This window comes from Sparus aurata, chromosome 7 (genome assembly GCF_900880675.1).
Source record: "Sparus aurata chromosome 7, fSpaAur1.1, whole genome shotgun sequence".
Taxonomy (NCBI): domain Eukaryota; kingdom Metazoa; phylum Chordata; class Actinopteri; order Spariformes; family Sparidae; genus Sparus; species Sparus aurata.
In genome coordinates this window covers 11,894,420-11,920,648 of record NC_044193.1, presented here as the reverse complement: position 1 = coordinate 11,920,648, position 26,229 = coordinate 11,894,420, and the positions used below count along the sequence as shown (strand labels likewise).

The 26,229-nt window shown below is 41.3% G+C and overlaps 1 protein-coding gene across 2 annotated transcripts in view; it reads left to right on the top strand.

The window, feature by feature from the left end:
* LOC115585174 (cadherin-4-like) overlaps window positions 1-26,229 on the top strand; it is a 244,167-nt gene that overhangs the window by 151,413 nt on the left and 66,525 nt on the right. For both annotated transcript variants that reach the window (XM_030423358.1, XM_030423359.1), the window contains one exon: window positions 22,154-22,380. In XM_030423358.1, the coding sequence (XP_030279218.1) occupies window positions 22,154-22,380 (227 nt within the window). The remainder of the gene's footprint in view (window positions 1-22,153; window positions 22,381-26,229) is intronic.

Genomic DNA, 26,229 nt, shown 5'->3' with positions numbered 1-26,229 from the left:
GATGGAGCTTTCTTATTTTTTATTTTTTGTGTAGGTAATAGAGGGAGAGGGGAAGCTTCTGTAACAGACATGGACCGTGATTCATTTCAGTTCCTGGAGCCTGGTCCTATCTCTTCTTGTTTACTGTGTGCAGCTCTGATAGCATCTGGACAGGAGGCAGACTTAATTGTTCCAGTGTAGCCAGTAATTCTTTTGGCTCCCGAGATCTGGTGCAAGGACACTTCAAGAATGAATGGGAGTGTCATCTCTTCAATTAATCTCTATTCACATCATAGATGGAAGCAAACAGACTGTTTCTCTTAACACCCATCTGCTTACCTATCTTTGAAGATAAAAAGGTAACAGATGCTTTATGTTTTTTTAAGATAAAAAGCTGCTTCATATCTTGCTTTAGATTTAATAATGCTTCATATCTTTTCCTTATATCAATATAAAACAGATATCTGTCTAACATCTTCAAAGATGTTTAGAAGATTAATTTATGTTGTCAGGATGATATACAACAAACACTGTATTATAACCACTTCCCCTCCCCAAGGTGGATGGCAACAGATCAATGAATTAATTATAAAGCAATAATTCCAAATAATCTATCCCTTTAAATATGAGAACATACTGTAAAATCTGACAAAGTGACTTTGTTTGACCTCAAAATTAACAAGAAAGGTAGAGCAATCATTTTAAGTTGTTCAAACTTTTTAGCTTAAACAACTTGATAGTCTACTTTACTTGGTTATTCTGACTGACTTTTCTTTTTTAAGTAAAGTCAGCTTTTTAATTGTACAGTGTATGATGCATTTCTCAGCCTTATGTCATTTGAAACTAAATGTCTGTGTTTGGACTGTTGGTCGGACAAAACAAAGAATTTGAAACAGCATGGTATGATCCCCCCACCCAGTACAAGTACCTGAGTTTTCCACAAACCACTGCAATGAGCTCACTTGACCCCCCGCCATGCTCTGATTTAAGAGTAAATGTGGCACCGTGTTCGCTGTTGTGATACTGATGGGTAGCCCTGCGCCTGCTGCTGTGCTCTCCTCGTTTCTCAGCTCCAGATTTTTTCAGGGTTTAACAGGGGTGGACTTGGGGGCAGTGGTAGAGGGGAGTAGGGGAATCATAGGCTCCTCCATCATCTGGTTTACCTCTCAGCGTCTCTCCGTCGGCTTCACACGCTGAATAATGATGCACCACTCCCTCCTTCTGATTACACTCCCCACACTGTAACCCACTGACAGACCACACATCTCTCTGTGTATGTCAAGCCTCCACTGCAGCACTTCGCCAGTTCTTCATTTTTTCCCCCTTTTACCTTCTGCCTCTTTCTTTCTTGCTTGTTTCAAGGTTTCTTGATTATAACGGAACATTTTAATTTTGACAAGATCATCATGGGGCAAAAATAGTGATGAGCAAATGCCCACTAATTTTCCTGTATAGTCAGCAGAAAAATTCATAGTGCACAGTCCTCACAGACGCAGCTGGATATTGTACCTTGTCCCTCCTTTTTCCCAGCAGTGCAGCTTATTCAAACCCTCAAACCCCTGTCCCTTACCCTCGCCCCCCTCCAGCAGTCAAATTTTACCAGAGATGGCTCTTTCGAGCCTTTGTCTGGACTCATTTTTAATTTATCAGTGACTATTTGTATGAGGTGGCGGTAGGAGTCTGATTCTATTCCCAGTGTGCAGCAGTGCCCAACTGGTTTGTCATTGACAGCTCCATTCTGAATTACCAAGTGTTCCTAAGCCCTCAGAGGGACCCCATAAGGGTTTGATTCGCTTCCATCCCTACAGCAGCCATAGCCAAATTGGATATCTGCTCCTTGAGGGCAATGACAACTGACTAATAGATAGTACCTCCCACTTGTAGCTACTTATTGTAGTATGCACACTGTGTTTTTGTGGGAATAGGTGTGTTTTCACTTGAATAGTAGAAGAGCTCTGCTGGGACCATCTTTGAGTTTTGCCTGTTGTAATGGTACTTAAGATTGGAGTGATGCTAAGCAATGTTAATTGAGAAAAGGTCTCTGTTGGCTCAGTCATGGCATTTAATTTTATGTGGATGAGAGTGCTGATGTTGGGTTTGCATAGATTTCCTCTCACTGTCATTTCTTGTATGTCACTGAATATGTTTTAATTGATTTGTGATTTGTTTTACATTATGGTTTTCTGGGAGACGCCTAAAGGCCATGGCTGTGTTTTTTTATGATTAAAGACTATTTACATATGTATATGTTGTCACTGTCAACCGTTTTAAAAATATTTCTGAGTATTAGATTTTTTTTTTTTATTATTGTACTTTGCCCACACCATGTCTTTACCTAAAAAGTGAACATTCACCAATCAGACTTGTTCAGCCCTGATACAGATACTGAAAATTATACTTAAACCAATGCCAGTACTTAGTAACAATCAGATTTCAATAATAAGCTCACTGACATATTTTGTGGGAGACTGTATACTAAATATAGTACAAACACACACCATCAGAAAAAAAAAAAAAAACAGCCTCAGCCAGCTAACAGCACACCTACCTCTTCTGTAAAATCAAATCACTAAATCTTCATTTGGTAATTGAGCCAATGACTAATCCTGTTTAGAGTCATATCAATTAGATTTTGCTCTTTCCTTCATTTTCCCTCCAGCACTTTCTTTTAGTAGTCAAAGCCTTTTGTCACCCATCTTGCACACAAGTGTCCTGGATTGCAAGAAGAAATTGCCATTTTGCAGATATCTGTATGGCCTTCTCCTCCCCTGTTCTCTCTCCACTCAACTCGCCATTTATGGCAGCATAAACAAAAGTACTGTTTTCATCCTCTGTCCGGCTGTGAAGCAGCTGAATGGACAGATCGATGATCGTTTGAAAGCCGTTTATACTTTCTGCTCCCAGTGTGTTTTGTGTGTTGGTGTGTGCCTAAGCGTATGCGTGTTTCTGTCTGCGTCTTTACACTTGTGTATGTGTGGAAGCTCAGCCTTTCATGTGTATCGACAGTTTATGTTGCACCCAGTAATTATGGCACAAAGATACACTCATTATGTCTCTGTAAGTATGCAGCACTGCTCTAACCCACTGTGAAGGGAAAAAGCAGATTAAGCGAACAAAATACACAAAAACAAATGAGCACACAAATTAGACTTCTACAGTTCTTTATTCTGTTATTCAATATCATCATTTAAGTGTGGAGAAACAATTCAGTGTGATTGGGGACTTATTTTCTTATCAAATTTATTTTGTAATAGACCGTGGTGGGAAAGGGCTTTTTAACTTATATCGCTATATTGTAGCAACCTCCCAGAGCGGTTTGAAGCCACGGGTCAGCCACAGTTAAAAATTGATAGGTTTAAAGAGTAGTGTTTTTATTTTCTGCTTAACAAAATGCCTCACTTAACAAGAGTTGGGAAAGGGGGAAAGAAAAACAATGAAAAAGAAGTTTTCTGGGTGTGTGTCAGGGGGTTGTCTGCAGTGTTTGGGGCATTAATCACCCACAATCCTCCCTCACCTCTAACCTCGCCTTTTAATTGCATCCGCACCTCCTGTTCCACTCCTGCCTCCTGCTGTCTTGCCTCACCTTCCTCCTCTAAAGCTTCTCCTACAACTGTCGTTGATGGTTCTTGAGCTTTTTGCTTGTTTTTCTTCTTCATTTTCTCTATTTATTTCACTTCTTCTTTTCCAATCGACATCACTTTTCAGCAGTTTTTCCTCCCCAGATATGATGTTCACATTCTGAATAGGTCCTGGCTTCTTTGTTTACTAGCACGTCCGTTGTCTGCTCTGAAGGGAAATGAAAGGAAACTAAAAAATAGACTTGTTTGAATACTTTCTACTTACCTCATTAGCAGGCGGTGAGGTTTATACTAAGTCTAATTGATCCTGATTTGTTTTGTGAGATTTGTCTCTTTTTCTACGCAAACAACCAGGTTACAAATTGAAGGAAATACCTGCATCACTGAGTGGAGAATTGAGCAGTTCATTAATTTCCACAAACAGTATGAAAATGATGTGAATCATATGCTCTGGACTTCTCGGGTAACAGAGCACTCAGGATTCATTTCTCCTGTAGAGAACCTTGTAGAATCTATGCACACACAAAGACACAAATGTTTCCAACAAACAATATTGTTGCTCAGTTGTTAAATAGACAAAAAGGGTGACTGAAGAAATGAAAGAAGTTATGGTTGGAGCGAGAGGCTCATGTATAATGAATGAGGGTTATGTGTCCAGTATTCTTCAGGGGAATATGGAATATTTAGGGCGAGATGTAGAGGGAAGCTTCTGAGCAGACTCTGAATCTTCGCTGCCAGGCAGATAGTGCCAAACGCTGGGGCAGAAAGCTTGTTCTGGCAGAAGCACACAGTGCCACCTCCTCCACATGTCCTCCTGAAACTGCAGCCAATACTGGAGTGCGCAGCATCTGGGACCCAACGCGACAGTCATTAACACTGCTCATACTGTCGGCCCTGATGCACATGTGATTGACAGTTGTCTTGTTTATTCTGTAGTTCAGCTCAATAAATGGAGCAACGTCCTGCACAGCATCATTACCCAAAAACAAGCACTGTCAGTCGAATGGTCAAAGTGCATCGTTCAGTTCCAATTATAGTGTCAAGGGCCTGCAGATCAGGGTCACATATAACAAAATGAAAGGAAGTGATTTACAGCATTAAGACTATTCAAAGTTGAATCTTAGCTGAGGTTAGGCATGCAGACAGGGCCCGAGGCTGTCTGACCCCAGGATCGGGTCATTAGATCCAAACCAGTCAGAGAAAATGTAACGGAACTAATAATGACAGATCCTACTGACCTCGAGCCCTCAGCTGCGCAACCGAGAGCAAGAGAGATGACTTAGCCTTGACTCAAATGGTCAGCCGTGGATGATGTTTGAATATACAGCCAGCTTCCTAATGAGCAGCCTAATGAGGCTCTGACGGGGCTTTTGTCTCTTACTGTGCTGTTGTTCAGTCAGTGATCGGCCGTGACAGATAGACTCAATGACTCAGGGAGAGACTTGCCAAAAACTCTGTGATTTATTGAATGATAAACTTTTGTCTTCTTAATCTTGGCATCGTTATTTATATTAGCAGCTCACATGATGGGAAATATGACTCAGTCATTGAGTATGATATAGAATCATTCAGGCAGGTGCATTGTGCTGTTGTCTCGTGGAATGAAGGCATTTCCATTCCTGCTGATAGTGTTATTGTGCTCTGTTGTCACAGATCTTATTATCTGTGTTCAAAGCTCTGCACTTCATGATTTTTCTCCCAGCTTATCATTTTTCTGCCCCACCTCTTCCTCCCGGTTGCATGACTCTACCATTAAGTGTTGTCTTTTCTGGTTTAGTCGTAACTAAGCATCTGTCAGGGTATCTGATGCACAGCATGGGCGTTCATAGCCACAAATCACATTCCAGCAGGGCTTAAAATAAATTAGGCTCAATCTAACCCGTGGAGAACACATTTAGTATTTGCAGTGCGTTTGTTTGTTTGTCTCATGTTAAACAGCACTGATAATTAGTACCAATCGCTGCTTTGACGGTTTCATTTGATTAACTTTTCACAGTTCAATTCGCAGCCTAATAACAAAATGCAGGTTTCTTCTCTTTTTTTCCTCCACAGCGGTCAAGGCCAGCTCACTGTGGTGCACATATTAAAACCAACTTCTGCTTCAAACACTTACTGCATGTTCTTGGAGGGAAACTTTTTTCTGTGCCGTAATTGCTCGCTGCAACTGCAAAGTAGATGGAGGGAAGCGGTTGAGGTTTCTGACCGCTGACACACTTGACACAATGTGAAAGCTCTCTTAGCCTGTTAGTTGCTTTTGTTGTAATCAAAGGAGGGTATCAAATGCTTTTTTGTCCTGTCTACAGCAGCCGCCTGCAGACTTGAAAAACGCACATTCAGTACCGTTAGCTTACAACGGCATAGCCTCTCTTCTGTCATACTGTCCTGCCACCTCCCTCCTCTTTCATGTGCCAAGAGACAGAGCTTAAGGCCAAGGCTGACAAAACGGCGTCATTATCTTAGCGTTAGCGCCTGCCCACGCTCTGCCTTTCATTCATTTCACAGCTAGCCCTCCTGGCCCCAGAGGGAGAGAGAGATCATGTGGGTGAGAAAGAGAGAGCAATGGGGAGAGAGGTCTCTTCGTCTGTGATTCTACTCGTCCCCACTTATTCCCCTTCCCCCTCCCCTCTAGTCCCCATTCACTGCTCCCTCATGGTTTACCAAAATGCATGATGCCATTATTAGGGCTCCCGCTAGCACTGAGAGAAGCAGAGAATGAAAAACCATTGGGATGTTGCATGAGAGAAAGGACATTAAGCTCACCTAGTAGCTAAGTCAAAAGAGATAGTTTTGGAGTGGGATGCAATAGTTTTTCAAACTAATACGGTGCGTTCGACATTTTTGTTGTGTTGCACACTATCAATGCAGTCATTCACTTCACAGCTCAAGGTTGCTTCCATGCAGAGTGACACAGGTAGGTTCATAGACAGAAACATCAAAACAGAACATACTGTATTCTGTACGCATTCACAAAGCGGAAACTCCTGCCACATGTGAGTGGACACACTCAGCGAAGCAGGTCTAGTGGAGTGATTGTCACCAGAGTTTCACTAAAGTAAGCGTGGGCAGGAATGAGAAAGGACGGGGCACAGCAGTCGCAGCCCTTTAAATCCAGCAGTGATGTTTGAATCATTTGCTGTTTAATGGCAATCATAACTCATTGTGCAGTTGTAATGTGTTCCACATTAACAGTGTGGGAGCTGGCTGTGGCTCATCTGTGCCTAATGCGCTATAGCTACAGGCTAAGAGCTCTCATCAAACACTGTTCAACTATCACTTCCTCTTCTTAAAGTCTTTTGTTTACTTTGTGTAGTCCTCACGCCCACACTGCAATGAAACTTCGAAAGGCCCAAGACACCTCTCGCAGTGTATGGTGTCCACTCTGAGTCTCTCGAGACCGTTGTTACCTATATTTAGCCATTAGAGGTTATATTTGCTCATTATTTTTTGAGAGCGGTGCAGTGAAGTCTCACTTGTCAGGGAGCAGATCACCTTGTGATGCTAATGAGGTGATCTTGTGGCCGTGTCTACAGGCCATATCCCAGGAAAGTGTCAGAATGGGTGTAAACCTTTGTGCATTCACGCTACTGGAAGCATCCCAAGTCTAGGAATAGAAGCAGCACAGGTGAGGCTTTACAACCAGGCAGAGCTGAAAATGGGAGGCAATGTTTGTGTCAAAGGAGCGATAGGTAATGATTGATATGCCTGGATAGAGATGCCAGCATTCACAGATTGAGCCAAGAAAATTAAGCGCTGCAAACACAAGCACATATACAGTAGGTTTGCTTTTTGCCTGAACGTGAATACAGAGAAGCACACAATACATTATTTAAACGCATGGTAACTGGTTGCACCAAACATGGGCTGAGTGATTCTGCCTTTAAACAATACTGCAGTATTTTCAGGCTATATTGCGACACACAATATATACCTGAATAATTTGGAATCTCCTCAGAAGCACTTATATTAATATCATTATTGTTAGTGAAACAGTGTTGTAGAGATGATTGTTGGTGCTGTTTGTGCAAAATATTCATTGATAAATACCCATCAGTATTGTGGATATAATGACCAAGGTGGACGTAAAACAAATAAATCTGGTAAATTCAGAATTACATTATTTACTGCATTTCTAAAATAACTCTATATTCTCATGTCACTATGACAACATAATAGAGATATAACATCAAACACAGAGCACCTATGACAGAATATTATTAATTTTTTTCTGGGTTTTATTTCCAATAGAAAATGTGTTGAATTTAACTTAGCTTGGATGTACTATAGGTTGCATACTATGACACACACACACACACACACACACACACACACACACACACACACACACAATTACAATAAAAAAACACACTCCTTCCAAGTCTGACCATGTTTCACCCACTCCATCACCCAGTTCAGTCCTCCCCCCAGTGTTAAAGAACCACCCCTTCACTCTCTCCATGCTTGTTTGCCCCGAAGCATGCAAGGATTAGCTAAAGCGATTATCACAAGCTTTTGCCGTTTTGTGAAGATGAATCATGGTAATGCTACACAGCGAAGCGCCTCATGCATTTCTAAACCCCTTCTACTTGGTTTGTGATTTTCCAAACTCATAGGGAGCCAGTTGGCTTTGCCTCACTAAGCCAGGTGCAGGTGAGTCAACTGGAGCCAAACTGGCAACTTATCAGAACTACGTATGTTTGTGCACATACTGTATGCACACATGTTTGATCACACACACACAAACATGCATACAGTGCAGTACAAACCCACAGAGATGCATAGACATGCAACTTCATGCATGTAATACACTTACATCCACTGTACATAAATCACTGGAAGATTTAACACACAAATAAGTATTGTATTCTGTCACATTTCAGACTTTTAATACAATATTACACCTCTGCTGTAGCACGTTTGACTCTGTATCACTCAGTCAAATGAAGCTGTCACACACCCTATGGGGACAATCTGCCTTTGGCAATTTTTGACTTTGCTACAATGCTGTACATCACTAAATCATGTTTGCCTAGAGGCTTTTAAACTTCCAAGTACCCTGCGCTTTTTTGAACACAGCACACAGTTTGCAAATGTCCAGACAGAATTTAAACTTTTCTTACAGTTAAGTTTACATTCATCCATTTATATAAAACTCCATTTCTTCTGGGTCTTCTTTCTCTCTGGATGACTGATAATCAACATGTCTTCTTTCTCTACAGTATCTTCTTTTTTCTTTCTCTTCCTTTTTTCCACTGCTCATAGTTCCAGCTACACATTAGCGCATCTCCTGCAGATGGTGTAGTCTAATTGTGCAGGCTTTTCGCCGTTCTGCAGCCTCCCTCCCTCCATGCCATCTTCCAGGCTGAACAGATGATCACGGCCTCTGGTTTCTCTCACCGGCCCAAAAGGCTCTGGAGGATGTTCTCATTAACAGGACTTGTCAGAGCAACCTGCTAGCACTGCTAATTTATTTCCCACACACAACACATACCATAAGCCGACCACACACACACACACACACGCACGCATTAAACTCACACTCATGCACATGTGCTTTTTTGTGTGTATATCCCTCAACAGATACACTGAGACAAACACTTGCCCTCCTCTCATAAAAGCCTACACATAGACACATGTCACATGGACTTTCCAGTAGAGCTCCAGGGCTTTCTTCTGCTAGACTGCACAACAATTAGCTGCAGTGAAGGTTTGTGCCGCATTTCTGACAGTCAGACAAATGATATATGTGCATTTGTTTGCAAAGCATATGTGTTTGTTTGTGTGTATTGGAGGATTTGGGTTTTTTGGAGGTAGGGTAGAGGGTGGGCTGTTACACTGCTGTCATTGTTTGTACCTCTGGGAGCTCTTTTCTGCCAGCTTCCTTCAGCCCCACAGCTTCTGTGATTCTCTCTCCGTGCTGTTTGTGTGTGTGCTGTTTGTGTGCGCATGTGCTTGAGAGATAGTTTAAAGGCGTTTGCCAGTGTGTAAGTGTTACCTGACTGGCTCGTCAGATCAGTGTGCACCTTATCAACAGTTGCAGTAAAGCGTTCCTGTATTTCACACGTTCACCCACAGGAGAGATATTTGGACACTTCAGCCCGTGCATGCACACGAACACACTGAAGCCATTCTTTTGGCTATACCAGACATATTATTTTCTATGAACCCTAACAAACATTTAGCTGACAGTTTTAAGACCCATCTGTCAATTCTCACATAAAAGTTCAGTGCTGCTATAATAAGAAGACATCATGTACTCACACACATAATGACACAGATGCCCTCAGGAAGATGCTGTTAGTAATCATCAGTGACTAATGTTTTTCCTTTCGCTTGCTCCCTGTCACTGTACTCTAGCATACAGGTTTATACACACATACCCAACCCTATATTCTCTGTGCTTTGCTGAATGGAGTCACAGTACATATCTTACCACAAGTAGAGGCATACCTTTATTCTGACCAGGATGTGAGGGCAACCCCTTAGGAGAACTCCACTGATTTCACACATTGGAGTGTTTTTACAGATAGTCTTAACAGAATACGTAGAAGCCTTTTGTGAGTTGAGTAAAATTTGATAAATTGTCTCAGTTGATGTCACTTGAGTCAGTAGAAAGAAAGTGAGCTCATCACACCTCTGCAGTCTGCTCCTGATATCTGATTGAGGCTAGTGGATCGAGGTTAAATTAGCCACTATTTGCATAACCCACTTGAATCTCTGACTGAATTGTTGGCAGTCGAGTTGTACTTTGGGTAGTGTAAATGCCAGGATTTGACAAGGGAGAATATGAATGAATATATCTTTATCTTTTTTGATCAATCAGTCGTTAGTCTTGTATTTAAAATTGTCCTGGAACACTGGTATTGGGTCTGATATGATATGATTAGGTTAGGGGAACAAAATGGTTAGGTTAGGTTTGGTTAGGGAAAGATTGTTAATATATTTAATAAAAACTAGGGCCATTAACAGCTTAAATAGTGGACAGAGCTTCAGGGTCTAAAATATGAAGCCAATACACAAGTGTGTTAAACTCCACCGGTCTTGAAAAGAGGTCTGATTATATAAAGCTTATGAGATGATGACCCTACATCTCATTTATTACTTGTTTTATTGATCTTATTTATTTGCATCCAGGCATTTCCATTCAAGTGGTTTACACACATATACATACAGACATACAGTTGTGTATATTACAAATATTCATAGATGAATAAACCACATCAAACAGTCAAGACCATGAAACAAATCACGTATCCTCAGATCCAGATCTTATTTAGCACTAGCAGGTCATGTTATGATGGACTTACACTGGAAAGAAAGCAGACTCTTTTCTTGCATGGAAGTCAGACACACTCACACCAATGCATCTCCCTGGTCTTGTCTTCTGCCTGGCAATATATAGGGAACACTAGTTCCAGCACTGACACTAACTATTGGTATTGGACATGAATCCTGAGTTGCAAAATCACCCAATATGTACACAATTCCCTGGGTTACTGGGCTAGTTTGAGTTTATCAGCCATTACTGATACATTTGTAATGATTGCCTGTTGCTTAAAACTGACTTTTTTTCCTTTCTGAGTTCTGAAGTATAAATCTGTATTCATTTTTAAGTATTGACTTCTGAAGTTTGAGTGGTCATCTTTTTTTTAAAAGTAATGTTTGATCTAGTTCTGACTTGACTGAGAAATCAATACAAAGTAATGCAATTTTGAACTCAAAGTGGAACGTGTGAAAACATATTTCATAGTTTCACAGTTTCGTGGAAACTGATAATTGCTGGTTTATATTTTCAGTGTTTTCACTCGTTCTTGGAGTTGTGTCACTTATTTGGCCAATTGTTGAACTTTCAGCTTAGTTCCTATTTCACTGAAACTTCAGACCCACTAATTGCATGGTCCAGCCACCATAGGCCTACAGCAACCCTCGGAATTTAGGGATCACAATCCGATGACTATTTTTCAAGGGAAAGAGGGGGATCATATAACCTCTTACTACTGAGAAAACATGATCCTTATCCTCCATACAGATTGTGTTATTACATGTATGTTTTTCCACAGTTTAAAGGCTAGAGGGATTTCTCTGGTTTATGCTCTGACCCATACAATTGGAAAAACAGAACCCTTTCTTAAAGTTTTGATGGAGAGATGTTGATTAGATTTGAGAAATACAGCCTCTATTTCCTCCAGCAGTTGGGGAAAGCAATTTTGTGCTGTTTGCCTCCTCGGGGAAGCTTGAGAAAACAATATGAAAATGATTTCTTTTTCTTTACAACAAGCATATTTGGTGCTGGCAGGCAAACGCTGAAATAAAGGCAAAGTTGAAGCTTTCGTTATTTACAGCCTGTGCTAAGCTGACTTTTTTCTACTAGCATATCTGCCTTTTTCCTCTCGTTTTTCCAGTATGACAGAGAATAAAAGAGATGGAGTGGTTGGTGTCTTGGATCGGGATTGGATGGTGACAGGGAGGTGTTACAAAGGACTTTGATAGATATATGAGTTGTAGGAGAAAGGTCACACATGAAGACGCATTGACCTTGAGAAAGCTATCCTTGACAAGTGGCACCTAAATGTTAGTGGCTCTTGAAGATGGACTGGACAGACATAAGAGGTGGAATAGGTAGAAAAATTAGAATGCATGAAAGCAAGCCCAAATCCTTCAGAGGCTGACTAGTAAACAGTTGGTAAGCTGCTGACAGTAACAGAGTAAACTGTGCATTTCAAAAACAAGACAGCTATCACTCCTCCTCAGTCTCACTCCAGCATCAACATCATCACCACCATCATCGTCTCTCATCCTCGAAAGCCACGGGCAGTCCAGCAGACGCCAGCCCATGTTACACAAACACACACATGCTGACCTCAGTCTATTGCACTCTTCTGTCTTCGGCCCTGTTGGTCAGACTGTATCAGATGTCTTGCTGCAGGGCTTTAGTTACTGCAGACTTGTGAGTACTGTGGTGATACAAAATCTGGCAACATATACTGTACGTATCAAAGCCATCATTGAATTTGTAGACTATCGATCCGGAAACTCACTGAACCGAAACCACCAGAGCATTTTTGTTCTTTTTTTTTCCCCCCCCCTACAACCACAGAAAGACAGGGTAAAAAGCCAAGTTGCTGTGAGGGAATGAGAAGAGCACATTGATATGAGCTGTGGTTTGACTGTGTAAATACCTTTTGACTGTGTTAACTGTGTCTACTTCTACGTGTGTGTGTGTGTATATGTGTGTGGGTGTGTGTATATTTGTGTATGTTCCAGAACAATGAAACTTGCTGCCCAGCAAAACATACTACTACAAAGAAAGTTGGGGAAGTTTGCGATCACTTTTACTCTGCTGCTATTTCCACTTTTTTTCTACAAAGGGGCTTTTCTCTTCCTGGGAGAGGCTTTATTCTGCCTGATCCCTCTCTCTCTTTCGCTGCCTCTTCTCCTAATCACCACTAAAGCCAGCCCTAATTGCCAAAAGATGTGATTTTCTCTCATTTTCTCATTCTCTTTCTTTCTTGCTGTCTCACCCTCTTTCTGTCTGTCATCCGGTTTTCATATCTCACCACAAACACACAATACAGACGAGAAGACGTGGGAAATGAATTTTTCATAAAAACAACACAGAGTGTAGCAAATGTGTGTAGCAAAATGCAAGTATTTGGTTCTAATTACAGGGGCATTTATTTAGCTGGCAATGGAGCTACATCGTGAGAACTGCAGGAAGTCAGGTACCTATTGAGATGGTTATGTTCACATAAAACACATTCAATTGTTGGCAGTTTATCCTGTATTTTTCATGCTGATTTGAGCCATGGTTACAGGCTTCTGCGGACAGTGTGTACTCATACTGTATATGTTAATGCCTTTTCGTTTTTCTAAGCCCTGAGACATTGAGGCAGTAACACACTGTGATTGTTTGGAGTCCTGAAAGCAGCTCAGGCAGTGGTTCAGTTCCCCCTTGCTAGGAGAGATGGCTGAGAATTGATGAAGGCCAATCAAGCACTTCTGTGCATGTTTAAAGGAATACTAATCAGTCATTAGAGAGATGCTGATTAGTCAGACACGATTGCTTTGTGGTCCTTGTGTTTGGTCTCCTTGAATATGTGTAAGAATGTGCACTTGTCCTTTTGCATTATTGATTCATGAGAGTAAACATTGTGCATGCAAGCACGTTATATTGTATTGATTGTACTGCAATACAGGAGAGCCCTTGACATAAACATACAACCTTTTTCAAAAATATATGAATTATTTCCCTTTTCAATCAGCCTGTAGACTACATGGTTGAATACGTTTTTCTGGAAGTTCCACCCTACTAGAGTCATCAGTTATGGTTAATGTTGCTTTTGATAGCACAACACCTATTAATAAGTGACTAACATACAGCAATTGAGACCCCTTGAGACCACAGCACTAGTCAGCTCGCCCCTGAGGTCGTCTTACGTGTGCCAGGTGAAGAGGCTCTGAGTGAGGAGCACACTGGACTGCGTTTCCCGGTCAGCACTGCTGTGGCAGGCAGTTGTGATGTGTCTTTCAATTACTAGCTTGTCTAGCCTGATAAAACCATGATACCACAGAAATTAACACTACGTTGAAGGCATGAAACTTTAGATTTTTATCAAAAGATATGTATAGCCAGGTTTGTGGAGGAGGTGAGGTTACTTGGGCACCACTCGAAGCCTCACTCACTTAGAACTCGTTTAAGATGATAAGAATCAATCTGTATCAATATTTTGAAGTTTGTTTGGTGCATGTCACTTTTATGCATTTGGGCTGACGATAGCCGTGGCCGCAGGAACTATGTCTCAGGTTGTCGGTCTTTCTGTCTGTCCCATTTTTGTGAAGGCAATATCTCAAGGACACCTTAAGTGGTAAATTTGATGGTCAAAGGTCAAGGTCACTATGACTTTACAAAAGACATTTTGGCCATTATTCAGCAATTCATGTGATAAAAAATTTCTAATGTGATAAGATTATGAAGTGATGACATTTTATACCCAATAGTCAAAGGTCAACTTCACTGTGATGTCATATTTTGCACAAAAAATGCAATTTTTTCAATGCCATAGCTCATGAACAGCAACTTGACTGGTGCACGGAGGCATACAAGTCAATAACTGTAGTTTTAGCTCAGACTCTTAGATGGTGACGCTTCTAGCAATGTGTGTGTATGTGTGTAACCTACAGTGTGACATGCATAACCAGTAAACAACTATTATTGTCGTTAACCATTTAACAATAAAACGTGGACATCCCCACTTCCCTACTGTAGTGAAGATTTAGGAATCCTACACCCACTTTGTCCGCCACCTTCTAGCAGCCTGGAAATGACACATAAAGCTGGCTAGCGAGTGATAGTACTAATCCCATACAAATTAAAAAATGTCCAGCACCATTTCATGTCACTTTAAATGAAGAAAATTTGAATTGGCACTGTAAGTCACAGATTAACCTAATCCATGTCAATAGCAAGTCAGCTGAACTACATTTATAAACACATATTGTTAATGCACAGCGTCTCTTTTAATTGGTGTTTAACTGTTGTTGATGCAGAAGTCAAAATAAACCCAGAGATTTCAGATCTCCACACTAACAGGAGTGCCCCCAGATTCACAAAGCAGTACGCATGCATGCTGTTACTAGTGGCTTTGTGTTTGCCTCAAGACCATCCTTGAGCCTTCTCTTATTCATTCGGTTAAACTTTAATGTGAAACCAAAGTAATAACAGTTTTTCCAGCAAAGCAAGAGAAGGTGTTTGGGGTAAAGGTTGACAGGCACTATCTGCAGCTGAATATCTCTTGCTGGCATTTTGGGTTCACCCAGAGGAAGCAGCACAGAGAAGTGTATCTCTTTCAACCCAACAAAACACAAAGTAAAGCTGCTTAATTTTACATAAGACACCACAGGCCATCCATATCCAGGACACCCACAACTCTACATTCACTCCATGGTACACGGTCTGCTGCAGTAGTACATTGTTGCTGTATAAGCAAGGCTGAGAAAGTTTAGGGGAACAGAAAACTGGGAAACATGACTGACATTCAAAACAAGATGTCTCCATTATTTTCAGTGAGATAGCACTTTTTTTTAAAAATGTACATTCACATTCAGCTTATGCCTACAATCTTTTTCCTTTTCACTTCTTTTTTTCCCTCCCAACCAAACAGAGCCTCTTTTAGTCCCACTCACCTCTGAAGTAGAGCAGTGAAACAACAAACTATGTGAAGCTGTGATTAACATTACTCTTCAGAGTTTTGTCTGTGGGAACTTAATGGAGTTAAAACAAAACTCGAGCCTCATTAAAAGTGTTTTTTGAATTTTGTTGTGCCTTTGTAGTTTTCAGACATGACAGCAGTTTATTCTTTGAAATTCCCAAGTGCATGTGGACATAAATGAACGAAAAACATTAAACAGTCAGATAATTGAACCAGTGCAAGCAGGTGTGAAAACGTAATACAACAGCTTTGCTTTGATGCATATTTGACTGATAAGCTGTTAGTTTTGTGTATTAAACCCTACTGACAACATGCATTTCTTGAATAAAAAGGAAGTTGTAGAATATATATTAGGTTTGCTGTATTGTCTCTGCCCTAAACATGTTAAGTGCACGTTCCCTCTCACTTGCAATGTTTTGTTTTTTTTCTTATCGAAGCTGATCACTGCTACTTTATACGTTTCTGGAAAGAATGGAGGGATGAGCCAGTGTCCATGATTGGCTTCAATGAATGAGCTCCCTGATGAACTTCTAACATTGCTTTAAACAACCTTCCATCACAAGTTTGTTCTCTCTTCATAGTCTATCAATGGTGGACAGGGGACCTGGCTCTGTTTAGTCAGTCACTGAGGGCCCAGCCCACTGTAGAGCTCCGCTCTACTCTGATTAAACTGCACACTCCCCATGGTGCCTCTGATCAGCGGCCATACTCGTCTCTCACCATCCATCTCTTTATCCCGCCCTCTGTTTCCATCTCTCAGAGCGCCATCCCTCTCCCTTTGTCGCTCTTTTGCTCTCTCTTTCCTTCCTCTCTAGTTCTATCCATCCATCCATCTGTCCTGATCTCTCGGGAGGCCAGCCCAATTAACCTGTTTAAACAGCCATCTGAGCATCCCATCCATTCCAATGTGGCTGTGTGAGAAAGAGCCAGTTCACTGAGCCAGGATCCCAATGCCAGGCCCCCATACACTGCCCTCCTCAGCCTCTGCCTCCACTTCACTTTCCATTTCTCCCTCATCATCATCATCATCATCATCGTCATCGTCGTCTTCCTCCGCATCTTTCTACTTTCTCGTCTCTTGTGCTCAATGGGCCTGATTGCAGCAGACAGTAGGACCTGCTAAGAATGGTGTCTTTACTGTTTTCTAGGGCAGAGTGACATCTGATGCATTCACTGCACCATACTTTGAACAATTTAAACGGCTGCAGTCATAAACTCTGCTGCCTCTGGAGATCTCCACTTTAACAACTACGACCTGCCTATGAGCTTTTAGGCCTCTTTCCTTTCTCTTCTTTAATGTTCTTTCATTCATTTCACTGTCTCTCTGATTGCCACCTCCACATACTCTCCATTCTCTCATCAATCTCCCTCTCTTTCTGCCCTTCCTTTCTCCCCTCCTCTCCTCTCCTCTCACCTTCTTTCTGTCACTCCTCAGCTCTCAGCTCCTCTCTCTCCCCTGACTGTATCCCTTTCTCACTTCCCTTTCAACACTTGTCACCTACTTCCTTTCAGGCTGTCCAGAGAACAGCCCAAGAAGGTCACAATGCTTTTCAGAGTTGCTATCCTCCTTGTCCTTGTCTTGTTAGAAGGGGAAGGGAACTTTAATGAGAAAAAAGTAAAACGCAAAGACGGGTCTTGGCATATGATATCCTCCAAGCAGCACACAAAGCACCGTTTGACCACCTTCCAAGGTATGGTGATGAAGAAATCAAGGAATTCATCCCCCTCCAGTGTGGCAACACAAATAGCATGGTGGTATTTGTAACATTGCAGGGGTGTGACTGCTCACATTCACTAGACAGTCGAGAAGTGCTGGGCTTGCTGCTCAGCACACTGGGGTGTCTGTGTTATTTGCCAGATCAATGCACAACCTGGGCCTACTGCTTTAGACGACTTGTTAATGTGCAGCATTGTGCCGTTGGGCTTCATTGCTCTGTTGTTGGCATTTTTATAATCTCTCTTATAGCAGTATCGACCCCAACTCAGTGAAAGAGGAGCTATTGGATGTTTGTGTGTGTGTGTGTGTGTGTGTGTGTGTGTGTGTGTGTGTGTGTGGAAGTGTTGATGGAGGAGTAAAATTGGCACTGTCTTTTTCTTTAATTGGTGCAAGAACAAGACCTCCTGGGAACTCTATGCATAGCCTATCACTCCATTTGTGTGTGGCTATTGGTTCAGTTAGCACAGCTCATTGTTGACACATACAGGTAATCATAGAAAATAAATACCCACATACACACTTACACAAACACACACGTATTGATTATATACCTACAGTATATACAGTACTATGGGCATCATTATTTATTGGCTCACTGATATCATCTTTTACAGATTTTCATTGAAAGATGGATTTTTGATTTTTTTCATAAACATTTTATGTACCGTTTTTTGCTGTTTTCTATATCAAGAAGCGTAGTTGGGTTAAGTCCTAAACTAACTGATCGTGATTTAAGGCAAACATATTTCCCAACACATCCTCATACCAAAACGACTGTTGTTATTTCAATGGCCGCTAGATGTGGCCACCTAACAATAAACATTGATATAAGTTGTAATAAGCTGCTTGCACAGAAAACCTTTACAGCTGTTTATCTGTTAAGAACGAGCTGCCATTGTGTGGCCTGCAGACAGAAAATAAGAAGAAAAAGTATATTAAGAATTACTACGGCATAATTACTTGATTGTATTTCAACTTTCTTTCTTCGTACAGAATGTTTGTGCTTGTTTATTTATTAACTCATCCAAGGACGTTTTGTTTTTTGCTCGTGTTTGTTGGTTGTGGTTACTTATGTTTAAATTGATATTGATTGGGCTTGATTGAATTAAAGGGGACTGTTGGGCCTTGGTGGAAATATGGACTCTACTATGTGCCACTGAGTTATTTTTTCTCTTATTTTTAGCAGTTTTGTAATACCAAAATGAAAAACAGTTACATATACGGATCATTTTTGGAAAATGTAAAAATTCTGAACCATTCCAAGACTGAGAGATATATGCTTTATTTTATATAGCTGATGGTGATACCTCCCTCAATTACCCCCCTCCACAAAGTGAAGCCTCAGCCTGCAGGCCTCAACTAGCCATGACCGCAATACTGCTGCACTGCTGGCAGCGTGCCTAGCTCAGAAAGAGACAATAATTGGAGGACAGCGAGAGAAGGGGCAACAGACTACCTGCTGCTTGTGTTGTTTCTTCCAGTATTTGAGTGTTTCGCAAGCACAAGGACTTAGACATACAATAAAGGATGCTCTGAGTTTGAATTTTAAGTTTCTCATTGTTATAATATAATCAGGCAGGCTTCCAAAACTTTATTTACAGAGACATGTGTTTGTCAACTGGTGTGTTTGTTATTGTCACCCCCCCCCCCCCCCCCCCCCCCCCCCCCCCCCCACCCCACCAACATTCCAAATCTATTCTTTGAATATATTCAGAAATAATGGTACAATAAAATGAGATAGGATTAGACAAAAAGAAAAGACAATGATACAAACAGAAATCAGTAAGCAAGTTTTTCAGGGGGTTGTTTGAAATGTAGAAATCAGCTACACAAAGAGAAAAACAATTTGATGAACAGCAGTGGCTTTCCTGCCTCTCAGGCTGCTATAATCCATCTTTCATGTCTTACCTCCTCCCGTCTAGACCAGGACACTTGTGCTGCACCTGTTACACTTAGTGTTTTTGAGAGCTGTCCCCTCTGACTGATCACTGAGTGGCTGACTGGACATCTGGTCTTAGAAGGGCATTGACATGATCACAGGCATACTTAGGGCCAGACAGAACAAAAGCCGGATTTACTTGCAGTGTACTTTCTGTAATGGAAGCCCTTTTCAGCCGTTACAGAGATGTGGGAAGAGAGAATGAGGCGATACAACTGTGAGTTACAGCCCTCAGGTCATGGTTTCCTACGAAACGCCGTCTAGACATTGTAATCCCTAAGAGGGAAGTGCCGTGAAGGAGGAAAGGGATGAAGATGGGAGGCTAGTATCGACTACACTTGTCTGTGACTCATCTTCTCATCTTCTCATGGACGGAGTTAATGTTTCATAGGAAATGAAACACAAGAGGGGCCCTCGCAGCTCCATACTGATCTGATGCTGTACAGTACCATGTGATAGAAACTGTATTTAATTACTACACTAGAGAGCAGAAAACTCTACAGATTTTATTTCTGTCTTGACCTCTTACATCTCTCTGATTACCATGTTGTTTTTGGAGTAAGTGGACTACTACTATTCCTATTATTTTTTTATGTTTCTAGTTAATTTTGCTGTTTATTGGCTTGGGTTGTGCCATGACTACTGAACTGGCATATGACGATGTCCACAGTCATCACGATTGACACTGACATTATTGTCCGGTGGGGTTGTGGTGAAGGGATTAACTCTTTGAGAAGTTTCCCATTAGCATACCATTGTAGTCACCACAGTTTCACACTTTGATGGCAACCTCCAACTGTTTCACCCAGCCAAAAGAACTGTCTCCTGTTACCAGTGAAAGGAGTCAGATCAACTCTCACATCCCTGCCTGGCGAGCATCTGACACACATCCCAGTGCCAGGTTTAAAAGGCTTTTTGACTCGACTCCACATATCCATAACTTAACTGTAGACAGCCTCTGAAGCTTGAAATATAGTTAGCCACCTAGCTATGCTGAGATGTCGAGCAGAAAAAACACACTTATACAAATGACAATGGCACGATTAAGAGAAACACATCTGCCACCAGTTGCCACCAATGTAGCCAGGCATCTTGGATTCACCTAATTGTGCAGGCTTATATAAAGACATATCATTAACTCCTTAAAATTTTTCTCTCCAACATGTCACAAATGCCAACAATAATTGCCTTATGGCAACTCTGAGGGGACACGCTTCTTTTTTGTGCTCTCTGGTGGGGGTCCTTTCACATCACAATTTTTACAATGGTACAGGGCTCAGTAGTCTATGATTACTTGGTTTTGTAGGCTGTAGAACATTTTAAACCTTTTAAAGATGATGTGTGATTTTGGCCTACGTAAAAAGAATGGACTTGAACTGTACATACAATGCAGATACAAAGAAACCTTTTAAGCGCAGGAACACAACTCCCTGCAGAGTTGTTATTAGCAGTGACTGGATGTGTGACTGTAAAAGAGTGTGACTGTATGAATGCCAAAACTTTGTTATGTGGTGAGTGGTACTAATTATAAAACTAAAATGTCATGCAATAAGAATGAGCCAATGAAGAGAACAAAAATTGGACTCAGGTTATTATGTGTGAGAACATGTGAGAAGATTGTGGAATTCTAGCATTTAGTTATTTGCAAAGTTATTTGTATTGAAAGTGCTTTACAATTAAGATGACTTTACTCACCTCATCTTGTTTGGTGAAAAGGTGTGAAAAAAATGAACCTGGCATCTTTTGAGGGAATAAAACCATTCAACCGTTTCCCAAAGCCCTTCACCTTAAAATAGATGTCACAGCGCGAGAGTGATACGGTGTGTTAAGTACTGTTTAGAGTGTTTGTGGTCTTTCTAGATGACTTCAGCTTATCCCTGTATACACAAAGTGTAGAAAGACGAGGACGGGACAACCTGTGCAGCAATCATGGTGAAGGCAGATGACGTCATGGCTGAGAGCTGCCAGGGATAACTGTGAGAAGACCAGAAAAAGTGATTTCAGTCTTCAGATTAAAAGCTAAAAGCATAGTATTTGTCACTCAGGGAAAAAACACATACTGCTATTAAATACCACAACACTAGGGTTAGGGTGTAATCAACATTTCCCGACAGATCAGGATAGTTTAAACATTATTTATGAATATGAATGTACCATGAGAAAAAGGCTGACAATTAGTCTCTGCTGATTACCATTGAAATATATAATTTAGTTTCCTTTTGGACTTTGTATTTATTTAAGAAATTGCAACTTTGTTTGCTAATAAGGGCTTTATTTATTTTATGACCAGATTTATTGTCTGTAATTCTGGCAGATAATCACTACACATTCCTCTTAGTCCGCCTACAAACAATTTAAATTGCACTGCCAGTGTTTTCCCCCACAGTCACCATCACACCATCACATGGTCATTTCCTTCACATGCAGCTAAACATAACAACCCTCAAGAGTCGTATCCTTGTGATAGTTTGACCTTTAACTAATGGAGACTAATGGTCAGATGCACCAGAGTCACCCCAGGCACAATGATACAATCTCTGGTCACTCTATCTACCTGTTGTATCGAGGTGTATGTATTTCAAGTGCGGTGTCTTTGTTTTTAACTGTCTGCGAGTGAGAATAAGAGTTTAAAGTCTTTGTGCCTGTTTCATTACTTGTCACTTCATTAGTTGTCACTGAAATTGCCTCTTTTTTGCATATTATATTAAAATCTTTCTAATTATCTTGTCTGCAGTGAAGTTTGATGACTGCATGGGGAATGAAGCGGTGGATTTCCAGAGCAGTGACCCTTTCTTCAGTGTGCAGGCAGATGGGTCCATCTTTGCCAAGGGACAGGGAGCCAGCTTGGAGGAACCAGTCCAGTTTAAACTGACAGCAAGAGGTCCACATGCACATGTCTGGGAGACTGTGGTCCAACTGGCTCTAATTGACCCACCTTCACCTCAACAAAATGAAAATGAGGTGAGTTCTACACTTACTGCATGTGAACACAGACAAACACGAAAATATCATGCTTAAAGTTTCCATTACGATACCACAGTTTCTCTTTCCTGTCAAATTTCCTCCAGTGGCCTGGTGATGGTAACAGCCAAGAATCAGGTCAAAACTCCTTGGGGTTTTAGAGAGAGCAAGAGAGACTGGAGCAGGAAGACGTAGCAGTAGCACATGGTTAAAAGTGATAGAATCACGCTGCCACAGGGGGAGAGTACAATTCCCCTCAGCCATAAGCTGTTATTGGAAAACATCCTGTGCCTTGGATATCCCAGGGGTTCTCAACTCTTCCTCCTCTATTTAAGAGCTGTCAGAGGTCAGGTGAGGACGGAGCAGCCTGAGCTCACAAGTTCCAAAAGCCACAGAACCACAAAGCCAGATATGATAGTCAGTAGCACTAATACTTTTTTTTTTGTTCCACCTTGTGTCAACCTTGTTCCACTTGAGATGGTTGGTGCGATTTGAAATAAGTGTGTGGGTCCTGTCGCTCTGCTGTCTCATTTGAACTCGCTAGTCAGTGACAATATCTTCTTCGCCTTATTTTATTGTGTCTTCTTTTTCTTTTTCTTCTTCTTCTTCTTCTTCTTCTTCTTCTTCTTCTTCTTCTCCTTTGGCTTTTGCTTCTTTTTTTGATTAATGGTGGCTGAAAACAGATGTTAGACTCATTACTGCCACTTCCTGGCCTGGAGAGTGAATGTGAAAACGGGTTTTACTCACCAGTTGATGTATGACCTCCCAATAGTATGACAGACGGACATATTCTGCACATGACTGCGGGCACCAAATCGTGACGTTGATATCGTTACAGTTCCGGATGAATGAGTGTTCCACCGCTCCCTGAGAGAATGATCTCTTGACTTGGAAGTTCTACTCAGCTTTTTAGAGCATTCCATTTTCTTTTAGCTCATTGTTTTGGTTTTGCAGCTCACTCTTACGATGTTTTGATTCAGTCTAATTGCTCTCATACTGTTGTTTTCAGCAGCTGTTTTACACACTTTCACATGCTTTCACTGCCTCCATTTGGCAAATCAATCTGTATCAGAATTAACAAACACCAAAAGGGCTGCCTAAAAACTGCATTTTTTTTCACCTCACTCCAGTGATATAAGCATCTGGATGAAGCTGTCTTGTGTGACTTGTTTGTGGATCATGAAGAAATTCATTTGATGTCAACAAATGCACATTTTTGGAGTGAATAGAACTTTTATCTGCTTTTCTTGAGGATGATGGTCGCCTGCACCTTCATAGGCCATCACTTTATCGCAGTGCTTAGGCAGACAAAAACTCTGAAACGCATTGATCAAATACATAATCACACAGCTCTTGACAACATTTTTGGTGGACGTGAACTCACTTTGGACCTTGAGTTAATCATAACTGACAACAAAATATGAACTTTGGATCTATTGTAAGCAAAAGATGAAAATAAAATCAATACAATACTTATCTGATGCCAGCAAGGTTAGTTTGAATGATTCAAGGTATCTGACTTCTCAAAGTAGTTGAACTTTTTTGACAATGGATAGATTTTGAGAGCGAGCCCATTAAACCATTTAAAACCGGATGATAAATATCTTTCAGCTGGATTTTCTTTCCATAGCCACAACACAGAAGTGATGGCACAGAGTCAGTCACAGAATCATGAAGACAAATAGAGAGGCGGAGTGGGACATTGGCCAACAAAGGATCTATTAGTGGGAGTGGGTGTAAGGATGAGTAAGTTGTTCTGGCTCTGGGTAGGTTTGCCTTCATTCTCACACTTTTGTAGCTCAGGCTTTCTCAAATGATTCAATGGTTAGTAGGTTTGAGCATCAGTATGAAACAACAGTGTGTTGAAGGTCAAACGTTATTGTACTTCATTTTCAAGTGAGTCAACTAATATAAGATCGTGAGGAGCCATGAACAGACAGACGAACAATTGGAGGGCTAGACAGGGTCATAGGTCAGAAACACGCTACATGTTGGAACAATCATGTTTGTAGTGAGAGCAGGGCAGAAAGCAGGGCGCTGAAGCAAAATGTGATGTTTCATTATGGAAATGGCGCTTTGTGGCGTGCTCTGTTGAATAATAACTTCCAGATGTCTGGGTAGCCAGGGGCTGGCTGATATCAAAGCGCGCAGGGTTTTGGGGAGGCAGTGGCGTGGAGGGGAAGAGCTGGGACCACCGCCAGCTGGCTAAGGCTGATGGCACCAGGGCTGGGGGGCCGCATCCATTTCACACTCAGTGACTCCTGCTCACATAGCGTCAGTGTGCGTAAATGTGTGTGTCTAGTATGCACACAAGAATGTTATTTGTTTGTGCTTTTTTTTGGGTGAGAGATTAAGTCAGATCAAGTGTGAATTATGCTAATTTTGCGTAAAAATTTCAATTGCTGTCTTTGTTAGGGCAGACACTGTCTTATGTGATGGGCCTATATGTTTTATCTGCTCTAAGCGTAGGGCTGAATGTCAAAGAGGGAAAATAACACACCCTTTAAAACTCTGCTATCTGAGTAGCTGTCGTTATAAATTCTGATATCTGACTCCAGTTTGCTTCTGCTCCTTATCCTCCATCTTTCATAATAGTTTAAAGAACTACACAGACATCCCTGGTTAACCTTTTTCTTAAATCAATTTCATCACCTTCCTGTACTTTCTCTATTTCTCTGCAAATGTGAGTAAGAAACAGTGAATTTGAGCTGAAGGGTTTGATCAGAATTACACCATGGCTAGAAAAAAGCCCATTTAAGCCTTTTGCAGCCATGATGGGCACAGCTCTTTCTCAATCTCACTGTGTCTCTTCCTCTGTTTTTTTTTTCTTCATCTTTTTCTCTCTACATCTCTCTCCGGGGAGCTCACTAGTACCTGTTAGCATGTGTAGATAAAAGGATCTGGAGCATGACTTATTTAGGCAGGGGGAGGAGAGGGGGGTCACATCTGCTTCTGACAATCCTTTTCCTCATCCCCCTCATTCTATCCCAAACATGTCTCGCTCCACCTCTGCCTTCACTCACCACACTGGTGGGATGTGGGGCAACTGTTCCCTCCAGTCAACCCCACTAAGCCTCCCTCCCTCTGACGAAAAAGAATACATTTGTCCAGACCAAGCTCACATCTGTCTCACCCTGCTCTGCTGACAAACCCGGTTTGCGCACACAGGCATGTTGCGCTTGGCAGAGGTTTGTCTCCTGAATATGGACTAAATGCAAAGGATCATGTGCATGTTTCAGTGAGCTTGTCACACACTACAGTGAACATGGGATAAAGCAACATGTGTGTTTGGATGGCTCGGACGTTGTTCAGACTGGTAACTGTAGAAGAGGGGTTCAATTTGGGACATGAGCATGAAGGCAAGCTGGTCAGCCTCATGAGTATCTTCAAGTTTTGTACTGTTTCAGGGCTTATAGCTCCCCTGGTGAGCAAAAGAGCACCTGCAGCGTTACCTCGACTACTAATCAGAAAGATAAACCATTTTAACATTCTGTATTTTAGTGGTATTGCCACATTTCTGTCATAATTTCAAAATTAACATACAACATATGTATTATTCCTTACTGGAATTTTCACTTTACTTTATTTTTACATAGATTTCCTAAGCTTTTTTTAGCCATTTTAGAATAACAGTTGGTGTATCGAAAGTTAATTCTTGACCTTGGAAATAGAATCTTAGAATTCAATCACCACCAAATTTTCGTTTACTATCTATACAAGTCTCTTACTGTTAAAGGGACAGTTAAGCCAAGTTGTGGTTGTTTTGGCTGTCAAGTTAGCTGCCCTTTCTGGAATACAATGGAACTAGAAGGCACTTGGATAATAGGGCTCAAAAAGCTCAGAAAATGT